Raw genomic sequence first — 12,223 nt, forward strand, 5'->3', positions numbered from 1 at the left:
TTCAATGGATGTGGCTTCTAACTTCAGGACGAAAGGCTTTGAGGAATCCGAGCAGTCAGCAGAGCTGTGAGGCAACAGAATCCTAGGCTGTGGCTCATTGTACAGGTCGGTAAGTGTTGTGTACTGAAGTGGCCGACCCATCAGATCAGCAGGATGGTCTAAGCCATCGGAATCGGAGGCAGTTCCGAGCGGAACAATGCTCTTGGCAGGGGGGGTCCCAATGGGTAATCTGCAGTGTAGGCCAGTCAATAGAAAGTTGGTGGAGTTTTGAGCTAGGACAATCCAAGAATGACAGGGTTGATCACCTTGGGTAGTACATAAAACTCGATACTTTACTGATGTGAACCAATATGCATGGTGATTCACCATAGACAGAAAAAATGGTACGGTCTGTGATCAAGCTGGTAAGGGGCCAGTCATACTAGTGCAACAAGTCCTGGATGAAATTGCCCACAGCTCCGGAATCAAGTAATTCCTTGTTCTGAATGGTGTACTTCCCGATGGTGAGGCACACAGGTACCACCGGCTGCAGAGAGGAAGCCGGGTGACTCAGGACTGTCTTCCCGACTAAGCTCCCATTTTTAGGTTTGCCTGACTTCTCAGAGTAGCAGCTAACGAAATGCCCCATGAGGTGCAGTAGATGTGGAGTTTATGCTGTCGTCTCCTCCATTTCGCTTCCTCCAAGAGACAAGACCTACCCAGCTGCATGGATTCTTCGAAGACAATAACCATCATGGGGTCTGAGGTAGTCTTCAGGAGGTGCCGGAAGTCAGTAATCAAATGGATAGGTTGGTGGGATGTCTTTTTCCTTTGCGCTTGTTCCTGGAATCTTAAATCCATGTGGATCACTATGGTATTGAGTGCCTTCAGAGAGAGAGTGGAAGATCTTGGCCTGCCAGCTCGTCCTTTATTCTCCTAGTTAGCCCTTGCCAGAAGATGGCTATTTGGCTGTCTTCAACCAGCCAAGTTCAGAGGCCAAGGTGTGAAATTCTACTGCATACTCACCCATGGTGCAAGTGCCTTGGTGAGTACATAGTAGTTCCATGGCTGCAGATGAGACATAACCAGACTTGTCAAAAATCAGGTGAGAAAACTGTTGTACAAAGTTGTCAAAGTTCCCAAAAAGTGGGTCGTCTCATTCCCATAAGGGAGAAGCCCAGGCAAGGGCTGGTCCATCCAGTAAGTAGAGTAAGTATGTCTCCTTGACATGGGCAGATGGAAAACAAGATGCCTGAAATTTGAAGTGCATCTTGCAAAAGCTGAGGAAATCCTTGTATCCCCTGGGATCATCATCGTACTTGGGAGGTGGCAGAAGATGCAGCATGGATTCTGAGACCCAAGCAGATGTGGGTAGGATTCACCATTGCTGGGACTAGAGCTGGTAGTTGGACCTGCACAGCATTCAAACTCTGGACCAGACCCTGTAAGTAATCTGGTCATGTGATTAAGCTGATGATGGGCTTGCTGAGTTAGACTTTGAAGGAGACCAGCCAACAATTTCAACTGGCCCTGTTGCACCTGGAGTGCCAATCCGGCAGTGGCCTGAACTGGGGATGAGTCTGCCCCGAGCTCATTGCTTCACAATCTTTAATGATTGTAAGCCCTTGTGCTGTGTGGTGAGGTTGATGCAACTTACTAGGTTCACCTACTGGGTCCCCGCCGATAACTGATGAACTGGCCCTAGTCTGGGACAAGCTGGAACTTCATCTAAACCAGCCCCATTCCCAGAAAGTTGAGCCCTTGGGTTCCAGGGGCCAGCAGGACTTAGATGGGTCCCAAGGGCAGTCCAAGAGAGAGTCCAGAGATGGGCCAAAAGTTAGGGCAGGCAGTGGGCAGGGCATAGTCAGGGTTCATGGCAAGATCAGGTCCAGGCAGCAGGCAAGGGAGTAGTCAGTGTTCAAGTTGAGGTCAGATCCAGTTGAGCAGTCGAAGGACTAGAAAGTAAGGATGAGGAAGGCTTGGAGGAGGCAAGGATGGATGAGGCAGGCTTGGACGAAGCAAGGAAAGGCAAGAATGGGACTGGAACAACATATACTGTGCTAGACAAAGGGCCCTGTTGCTGAGGTAAAGTGCAGGAGTCTAGACTGGGTTTAAATACCCAGCTGCATGTTGTTATCAGGAGGCACCTGCTGAGAGGTTTCCTTCTGCAGGGCCTTTTAAGAGGCGCTGCATGACGCATGCACGCACCTAAGGAGGCAGCAGTCTGGGAACATCAGAGGCATCAGGGTGAGTGCAGCCGATTGGCCAAACATAACACAGAAATTTCACAGAGGATCTATGATTATATTTTACTGGGCAATTACGACTAATATGCTGCTGAAAAAGCTATTTGTGATGCTTCAATATGAATGTTCTATATATATCAGAATATAACTTGCTGATCACTGTGTACTTTTTGCATTTAAGTGGCATCATAATTATAGAGTGGTAGAATTCTCATTATCATGGATTTTTTTCTATCTTCAGAATACATTAACTGTTAGTTTTCTGTATACAATAACAGGAGTGAACCTCACTTGTAAGCCCAAGTATGTTGGATATGATCTCAGTCTGTCAAATTTAGTGCTAATGCTCTTCTTAATACTTGCATTGTACAAAAGAGGGCTTATTTCTGGAGTTCATAGGATGTAATATATATATTCCCTTGTCCTAATGAATCTTGACTACTGTAATTCAGTTTCCCTTGGCCTTCCTAATCCTGTGATAAGTGCACAACAGATGATTCAGAATTCTGTAGCAAGTGTCTTAACTGGGACTACCTGGAATGAACATATATTACTCCTGTCTTGTAATGTCTCCATTGGCTACCAGTCAAAGGGAGAGTAAAATACAAGATTTTGACTCAGATTCATAAAGCATTAAGCAATGACTCATCGCAATATATCTGCATGCTCCAAAAGATTTTTAGACTAACTAAGAACTTAAGGTCAGTTGGACACTGTTTTCTGGATGTGCCATCTATTCGAGCAATTCGTTTAGCAGAACATCACGAAGCAACTTTTACTGTTGCCATATCATTTTGTGACATTTTCTACCTGAGTAATTATGGAAGGAACCATGCTTCCTTGCTTTAAAAAAAAAACCTGCTTAAAAACCTCTCTTTTTCAAAAAGGCTTTTGAGCGTTGACCATTGTGAGATAAGTATATTTATACCTTGTGAATTTATGAGCTAGCAGACCAGCTGATATAGTGACCTTTACTATTCTAGTCAGTGGCATATACCATATACGTAATCTTAGCAGGTTTATTTGTTTTGTTGTATTGTTTTATGTAATTATGCACATTTTATTGTAAGCTGCCAAGAACATTAGATTGTCGTGGCATATAAATATTTTAAATAAATACAGGCAATGTATATGAAGGTGCACTTGGAAGATTTTAAATCAGGCCATTGACACCCAATACAATTAGGACTATTTCTGCATCTTTTTGCCACGTTTTCTTGCAATCAGAGACCATGTCTTGATACTTAAGGATTTTTCCTTCCATACGTTGTACAGAGTACTTGATACTAATCCTCCTGTTAGCAATGCCATTCTTGTGTTTTTCTCCTTTACAATGTTTGGTTTTCTTGTCTCCAGTTTTTTATCAGTTGGAATGTGAATGTCCCAGGGATCACGTCTTCATTCCCTACAATTCTGTCAGAATCATGATTTTAGTGTTATTTTGGTACAGCGATGTTATAGTTGTTACATAGTTTCCAGAGTATGGGTGTGGTTTTCCATATACGGTTCTCCTGACTTCAGTATGTCATGCCCAGCAGCAAGATGTGAAGCTATTAACTGTTCTGTTTTACAAATGTGAATATGTCTGTACTATGCAGGTGGTGAACCATCATGTCCCTAGTCCACTGCCTGTACTGCAGTTATCATTTTTGAATCTTTTGGTTTAAGTTCATCTTTCCTTAGCTATTGCTGTGTCAAGTTTTGATCAACATATGATTTCTAAAGTAAAACTATATATTTCCTTCTGTACTTATGCTTTTGCCGATTGTGTTTTCTTGCTTGCTGATCTGGTTCTTTTAAAGAGATGTTTTGCAAATTTTGTTGCCTCTTTCCACATATGTGCTGGTAGATTCTCACTCGTCATAACGCTTTTCTGAATGTAAGTGTGTCTGTGTGTGCATCCTGGTTTACATAGGGGATTCTGAACAAAAGCAAAGGAATGACTGGAAGATGTTTTTCCATGGAGTCATCCCTGAGCACATAGCATGTAAGTCTTCTTTTATTGGTAGCCTGCAGAGAAGGGACAGGCTGAGTTCAGTGAATCCATAGAGTCCCTCTGTACCCATTCCACAGCCTTAAAGTCCTTCACCATTTGCTTATTCGTATCCATGAGTGGACGCTACTAAGTCTGTCCCTTCTACAGCGAAACTTCTCATTGATTTCATGTCCTTCATAGCTCCAGTTCTGAGCTGGTTTTATCTTCTTCCTTAGACTGAGTTACTCCTTTATAGGCAAGCTGATCTTCTCATTTTGACATGTTTTTGATGAGTTTTTATTCACTGTTCTGCTGTTTGTGTCTTAGGGTCACTTGCCCAGTTTCCAGCAGTCTGCCTTCAACCGTGTGATGGGCAGCTTAGTTTCATCCCCACGACCAACTTTGGACTATGATGATGAGGAAACTGATTCAGATGAAGATATTAGGGAAACATATGGCTATGATATAAAGGTAATATATCTTTGTATGATGCTGAAGTACTTGCTGTGTTCGGGAAATAAATTATACCAATGTTTGAGGTTAGTACATTATGTAAACCATACAGGTAAAAGCTTAAAAGAATAGCAATGTATGATATACCATGTTGAGTCAGATCAAAGGTACTCAAGCCTAGCATCTTATGTCAGTTGGTGGCCAATCTGAGTCTTACATAGGGATATGCATTCGTTGGCCATTCGTTGATTTGTTTCACCACTACATGCGTACCTCAAAATATGTGTGCATTTATGCGGGTACTTGCCCACATAACCATGTATGCGCATATGTTGAGGCATGTGCGTAGCGCTGTGTAATGGCAAAACGAATGGCAGGCAGATCCTGAAAAACAGATCTATTATTTGTTGGTCATTTCTGGAATAAGTGATGGCTTTGCCAAATTTATCTGGCTAATGGATTTTATGGATTTTTCTACTATACCAATAAAGGTAGGCTTAAACCTATGTATGAAATGAATATCAGAATCCTACTTCTGGCAAAGCTAAACTATTTTGATGGACAGTATGGAAAAATCATAAAGACCATCATACCTGGTCTTCAACTACTGTCAGATTCAAAGACAGCTACCGTCTGCCATTTAATCGGTCTTTACTGTTGATCTTCCATAAGCATGCTGTTACTTTTTTTTTTTTTAATAATTTTTTGTTATTGCAATAAAATTTCACCATCATATATTAGTATAACCACACTTATCTAGTACTGACTTTACAGACTTTTCCTCCAGGAACTTGTCCAAACCCCTTTTAAGCCCAGCTACGTGGGATATCTTGATCACATCCTCCGGCAACAAATTCCACAGCTTGATTATATGCTGAGTGGAAAAGAAAACTTTCTCTCCTAACCACCTAATTTGGATAACAGTCTATATATAAAGCTGTATGACCAGGGTGGATGGGAGATGAAGAGGATATGTGGGGAAAATAAAAAACTACTGATTATTTCAAGTAACAGTTCTTATGCCTTCCTACAGCAAAATAATTGACTTTTGCAAGTTCTTAACACAAACAGAATAACCCTCTATTTTTCTTAGCACACCTTCTAGAAACACAAAATTAATTTAACTATTTGTTTTGCAAGCTTTAAACACATGCTTTCCCCAGCAAACCAATACTCTCAAGTCTGCTTACCAACCAGCAGATGTTGCTTCTACTATCAGCAATCCCTCAGAACCTATACACAAGGCGAAAGGTATAAAGAGGCACAACTCTAAGAACCAGCTTAGTCATACAATGGCAATATAAAGTCTGCACTTCTTTCCAAATTGTTCACCCTTTGTTTCTTTATAGCCTGGAAGTAAAATAAATGAAACTAATGTTTGTTCCATGTATACTCGCATCCTATCGCACAACTGCCAAGTGAAAGATATTTTCCAAAATTCCTTAGAAAATGAAGTAGAAGGGAGGAGTGATGTCATGGATGGAGAGTGGCTGCTTGAGCATGAATCTTTCACCGGGCACACCTTAAAGCTTTTTTAAACTTATAAAAGCATCATAAACATATCAATTCACTTCTCTAGATCTTTTGTCAATGGCATGACTACCTAGTGGAGAGCTAACATTTCCAAACATTTTGCTGGCCCCGGTGATGCTCCTTGACGAAAAGTGAAAGGCATGGGGATGTGGTCAACTTTCCTCATTTGGAGGTTGAAGATGATGAGGTACACAGCATGGGGCAGATTACTACAAAATCTGAACTGAAATTGTGTTTTAAGGAACTTAAAAACAAAACAGAAAAAAACAAACAATATTGTAACCGTGAAAAAAGATGTGCTTGACATTGACGACTTATTCAAAGATATAAATGATAGCAGTTCTAGAGAATGAGATTGAAAAGAAAATGGAGGAGCAAAAGGAGTTCATTCAAGAGTTGCAGAAGTTGCAGAAAAAAATGGATAAGGTGTATGAAGCCAGTAGTTGTTGTTGAAACTAGAGGAATTGGAGAACAGGTCCAGAAGAAATAACTTGAGGATCAGAAGGATTCCAGAAACAAATGATGTGGACTTCTTTGATGGGGTGTAAAGACTGTGGAGCAAGATGGAGGTTCAATAGCAGAGTTTATGGTGAAAATAGATTGTGCTCATTGAACTTTGGGGCCTCAGCACAATAATATGCCAAGAGATATGGTGGTATGTACCCATAATTTCACACACAAGTTACAAATTTTGAAGAAAGCACATTCCCTTGGAAAAATAGTATGGAAAGGCATCCAGATTGAAATATATTATGATCTACCTGCATTAACTCTCTAGAAACATTGAGATCTGAAAGAAGTGACCAATATTTTGAGGAACGTAAATGTGAAAGACCACTGGCTATATCCTTTTGGCATTGTCACCAGAACTTTAAGACAACATTCAACCTCCCCACTGAAGAGGGATTTTTCCAAATGGCAACTGTTGAACGGGATTGTTTTAAAATGTTAACCCTGAACTTACCCTGCTTGTTTCCTCCCCAGAGATAGACAGAGATGAGATAGACTTTCAGTTTTAAAATCATAGCATTTATTAAGTAGCTTAGAGATTTTATAAAAGCTGGCAGGCTTTGTTCATTTCATTGCAAGCATACACAAATCAAGATAGTGGAACAATAAGGAAAGTCAAGATTGTGTTTCCTTACGGAAGTAAAAGGAGCCCCATTTTACAGAATATACTGTTCTAGGAGCAGTGCCAATTACTCAATGTTTCAAAATTTGAATTACCTTTTTATAGACTGAAAAAGCATGGCTCTCATAATAATTCCCCTCCCTTCACACATCTCTTACATCAGCTGGTCATGCGCATTTCGGACATCACACATTCTGCTTATGTTAGTGCTTTGTTTCTTGTTTAACTTTTCTCGGCGCCTTTCTTATCTCATTTATTTCTGCACTCACATTCCATTCTCAGCCTCAGTTGTTCTGTCTCTGGGCAGAATATTTTCTCTTCAGGCTTTGTTATTTCAATTACTAGTCAACATGAGGTAGATTTTTATTAAAGCAGCAATTAACAAATAACCTAAATCTCTACACAACATATTTCTCAATAGAGAAGGAGGACACAGAAGAAATCCAAAGAGAATATGAATGAAGACTAAATCTGAAGTGATTGGGCAACCTCTGAAGGGTCTCCTCCATTTGTTAAATGGTACTGGCAATACAGCACTTCAGCTCTAAGCAGAACTTGGCAAGGATTGCATAGTTTGGACTTTTTTTTTTTTTTACATTGACTGGAAATTTTGGAGTTTTTGGAAATCAGACCTTAATTATATCCAGGGTATTCATGCCACTTGATAAGAGATCAGGGGAATGTTTTCTTTTTTTTTTTTTTCTTTTTTTCTTTCTTTTTCTAATAGCTGTTACTTTGAATGTGATTTTCAGTGGTTACTTACTCATTTAAATGTGGCTTCTCCTATATAAACACTTGCACTGTGAGGGCAGGAGAAGGTGGTGTTTATGAGGGATGAGGGAAGGGGGTTTCAGAAGGGGGTTGAAGGGAGATAAATGAGATATGGGTTGGATATGAAAGGGATTCATTTGAGTGGTGTGTGGGAGGAAAACTTGTATATGACTGGGTTAGTATCATGGGAAGTAAGGCTCCACTATCAAGGGTTGAACTTTATTTTACGTAATGCCTTCCGTTTTTTGCATACTGTCTCTGAATGTAAGGGGCTTAAATAATCATATGATTAGACAATTTTTTGAAAAAGCTTCATTGGTTACCAGTTAGTGCTAGAACAAAATTTAAATTGCTAGCTACGATGCATTAAGTGGTTTATGAGGAGACGCATAACTTAAGAAATATGATTTCTACTTATGTGCCCAAACGAGAATTGTGATCCTGAAGTCAGAGGCTTCTGGCAATTCCGTCAGTATCTGAATATTGGATGCATTAATCAAGAGCAGGGCATTTTCTATTGCTGGGCTGGGCATGTGGAATAGACTACCAGTGGCAATCAGGAGTGAATCTGAGTATCTGAAATTCAGAAAATTATTGAAAGCAGAACTATTTTGTAGAGCTTTTGCAGAGAATGATTTAGAAATGTAGAGACAGCCGTAGGTGAGTATGTGCCAGTATTTTGTTGCAGTTTTAATGGGTTTTTTTCTTCAAATCTTTTTATTGAGGAATATAAAACAAAGACACAAAACATATCATGAAATCCCACTGATAAAGATTCCCCATCATTTTCTAAGAAGTTACCTCGGAGAACCCCCTTCCCCCCACCCCAACCTTCACCATCCAGTATGCAGGAAAGTTCTCAGGAGTCCGATATCAACATCCATAGAGTCTTTGAACAATCGCCAAAGTGACAAGGAAATTAACTTAATGTCCACAGACTATGTAAGCTGTGTAGTAGTTTTCCACTAGGCAGAGAGGCACTCAGTTATCAAGCGGGAAAATGCTCTGAATCACACCAGGCAAAGTGGAATTAAAGCTCCTCAAATTTCCTTAAAGTACGTCTTCTTTTTTTCGAGAAAATTTGCGATAGAGAGAGCCATATTCCAGTTGAAATAATTCTGGCATTAATGATTTCCATATTTCAACAGAAGGAGTAGTCGCTTTTATCCAATGAGATAATATACATTTTTTGGCAATAAGACAAACATTCTCAGAGTTCACACTATCTTCCCCAGAGTCAATGCCCAAAATACAAAAAGCTTTAGACCAGGTTAATTGTAAGCCGAGAATTTGGCTGACACATCTATCCAGAAACTCTGGATTGGAGGACATTCCCATAAACAATGATTCAGTGAAGCCTCCTCAGATTTACACTTTAAGCAAGATCCGTCCGCTATCAACCCTATCAGCTTTGCACGCTGAGGAGAAAAGATAGTTTTATGAAAAATGCGTAAGTGCTATTCCCGTAAGCTCACATTATAGGAGACTTTATAAATCATGTCATGACAGTCATGGAACATAAGTGCATCCAATTCCTCCTCCACATCACTCTGCCACTTCTGCACCAAATTATCAAAAATTTCTTGCTTTGCAACAAGAAACGAAAGAGATGTGAAAGCATCCCTTGTCTTAGAACAAAAGGTTTCACCAGGGTCTGATAAGAGGTATTGGTTAAGGCACTGTGGCTACCAGATATAGCTGTCGTAAAATATGCTCTGATTTGCCCTTGGAGTAAAAAATTATTACTCTGAAAACCAAGATGATGGCAGTATTGAAAGGAATGCAACTGATCTGTATTGCTATTTAAAAAATCAGCCAGTGACCAATCCAGTCATACCTTAAGGGTATGTCTCTTAGGCAAGCAGTATGAAGGAAAATTAGGATTCCCAGGGAGAGGCAACTGAGGAAATACCTGAACAGCTAATGACATCTCAGTACGCACCAATAACCATGCTTTCCTGACCATACTGATCAAAAGGGAGGGCATAAGAACCCCTCGTATTTCTTCTGCTTTAGCATGAATAGTGTATTTGGGACCTAAGAGGGAAACAAAAGCTTGTACCAGCTGCCGATCAGTGCAGTCAGATGTCATTTAGCCAATCGCCCAAAAACCTCAAATTAGCTGCCCATGTTTACGTGTGAAAATGTCAGAGTCCCAGCTCTCCTTGAGCTTTTGGAGCCATTAAGTTGGAATAAGACAAATGAGCCCTCTTATCTCTCCATAGAAACCTCCCACATATCTGCTGTATATTTCTTTGATCTTTTACTTTTAAAAAGATGGGGAGCATCATTAGCAAGTATAATAGTTTAGGTGCCAACACCAACTTGATCAGTGCAACACAGCCCATTAACATTAAAAAGAGATTGCCAATTATCTAATTGCTTACAAAGTTTTTCTAATAGAGGGGGAAATATTAGAGGCTTACCAAAGTACAGGTTTCCTATGAAGCCTTAAACCTAAATATTTAATATGGTATCTGCTCATTGAACTGAAAGATTCACCCAGTTGTGACATAAAGAGTCAGATACATCAAGAGCTTCTGTCTTATCCAGATTGTTTGAAATCTGAAACCCGTTGGTATTCCAAAAAGATCTGAAGGGCTGCAGGCAAAGCTGTTTTGGTATTCAACAACAACAAAAGAATTTCCTCTGCAAAGAGTAAGGTTTTAATTTGAAAATCATGTAACTGTATCCCTGTGACCGCAGCTGAGTTCTGCAGTTTTGACACTAGCGATTCCAATGTTAATACCCCTATTGAGTTCCTCTCTGGAAATAAAAGGTCTCAGAGAGCTGCCCATTTACTAAGATTCTGGCTGAGGGGTTCGAATTTAATAGCGCAATATAATCAGAAATCTTCCCAAGGAGACCCACTTTTTAAAAAACTCAAAACAATAAGGACCAGGACACCCTGTCAAATGCATTTTTGGCATCACTACTAGGGATTCTGGAATTGATCTGTAAGTACAACATTCTAACACGATACATACTTTGTGAACATTAGCCATGGAGCACCTTCCATACACAAAACCTATTTGGTCGATGGATATTAGTTTGGGCATAATAAACTTTAATTGTGTTGCTATAATTTTAGCAAATATTTTAAAATCTAGATTGAGAAGAGAAATGGGCCTATATGATGAAGGAAGCTGAGCATCTCTACCCAGTTTAGGTAAGACAATTATAGTTGCTTCTCTCATCGTATTTGGCATTTTACCGTTAATACACTGATTCAAAGGTTAAATACATGATATCCGGTACCTCTTCCAATAAGACCTTGTAAAAAAAGAGCATCAAAACCTTCGAGGCCAAGGGCTTTCATAGATAGCAAGGATAAAATAGCTGCCCTGACTTCTCCTATTTCAATGGGTCAATTACGTTTTTTGAAGGTCTATCTCGGGGACTTCAGAACATTCAATCTCCTCCAAACACATATCCATCTCCTGAACACCTCTAGAGTCATCCATGTACAGTTTTTGATAATATACAGAAAACACTGCGGCAATTTGCTCCATAGTAGACAGGCATTTCCCTTCCCCATTTTTTATAGATGAGATAAATTTAGAGTGCTCTTGACGTGTAGCCATCTGTTTCTGAGATGAGGAGGTCATAGATCAAACTATGAAATGTTCAGGCATCATCTTCCCTTACAGAGAAGACATAAAAGTAAGAAAACACAGAGGCAGTAAAACAAGCTACCTATGCAGTCTGTAAGCACATATTACCATAAACCAGAGCCCATGTAGAATCATAAATCCACTTTGGCAAGATGGTCATTTTAAATAAATTGATCTGGCCAGTGAGCGAAAGAGGTAAGTTATGCCAGTTCGCCAAACTATCAACTGTGGACTGCAACCGCCGTGGGACATTAGCCTGATATATGTGATCAGGGTTCACTGGGAGATAGACCCCTAAATAACATATATAGTCAGTGGCCTATGTAACGGAAAAGGATCTGGCCAGCTATTGGGTAGAGTGGAGGGATAGGCCAGTGCAGAAGACTTTGATTCATTCAATTTGAGCCCAGAAAAAACACCAAACTCCCAAATCAAACGCAGCAACCGGGGCAGAGATTTCTGCAGATCTGTAATGAACACTAATAAGTCATCTGCGAAAACCACACCTTTGAAAATTTGC

General features: G+C 40.1%; 1 protein-coding gene across 2 annotated transcripts in view; it reads left to right on the plus strand.

The window, feature by feature from the left end:
* Positions 1-12,223, plus strand: part of KDM5A (lysine demethylase 5A) — a 331,505-nt gene that overhangs the window by 272,748 nt on the left and 46,534 nt on the right. For both annotated transcript variants that reach the window (XM_029599940.1, XM_029599941.1), the window contains one exon: positions 4,528-4,671. In XM_029599940.1, coding sequence (XP_029455800.1) covers positions 4,528-4,671 — 144 coding nt within the window. The remainder of the gene's footprint in view (positions 1-4,527; positions 4,672-12,223) is intronic.

This window comes from Rhinatrema bivittatum, chromosome 4, assembly GCF_901001135.1.
Source record: "Rhinatrema bivittatum chromosome 4, aRhiBiv1.1, whole genome shotgun sequence".
NCBI lineage: Eukaryota > Metazoa > Chordata > Amphibia > Gymnophiona > Rhinatrematidae > Rhinatrema > Rhinatrema bivittatum.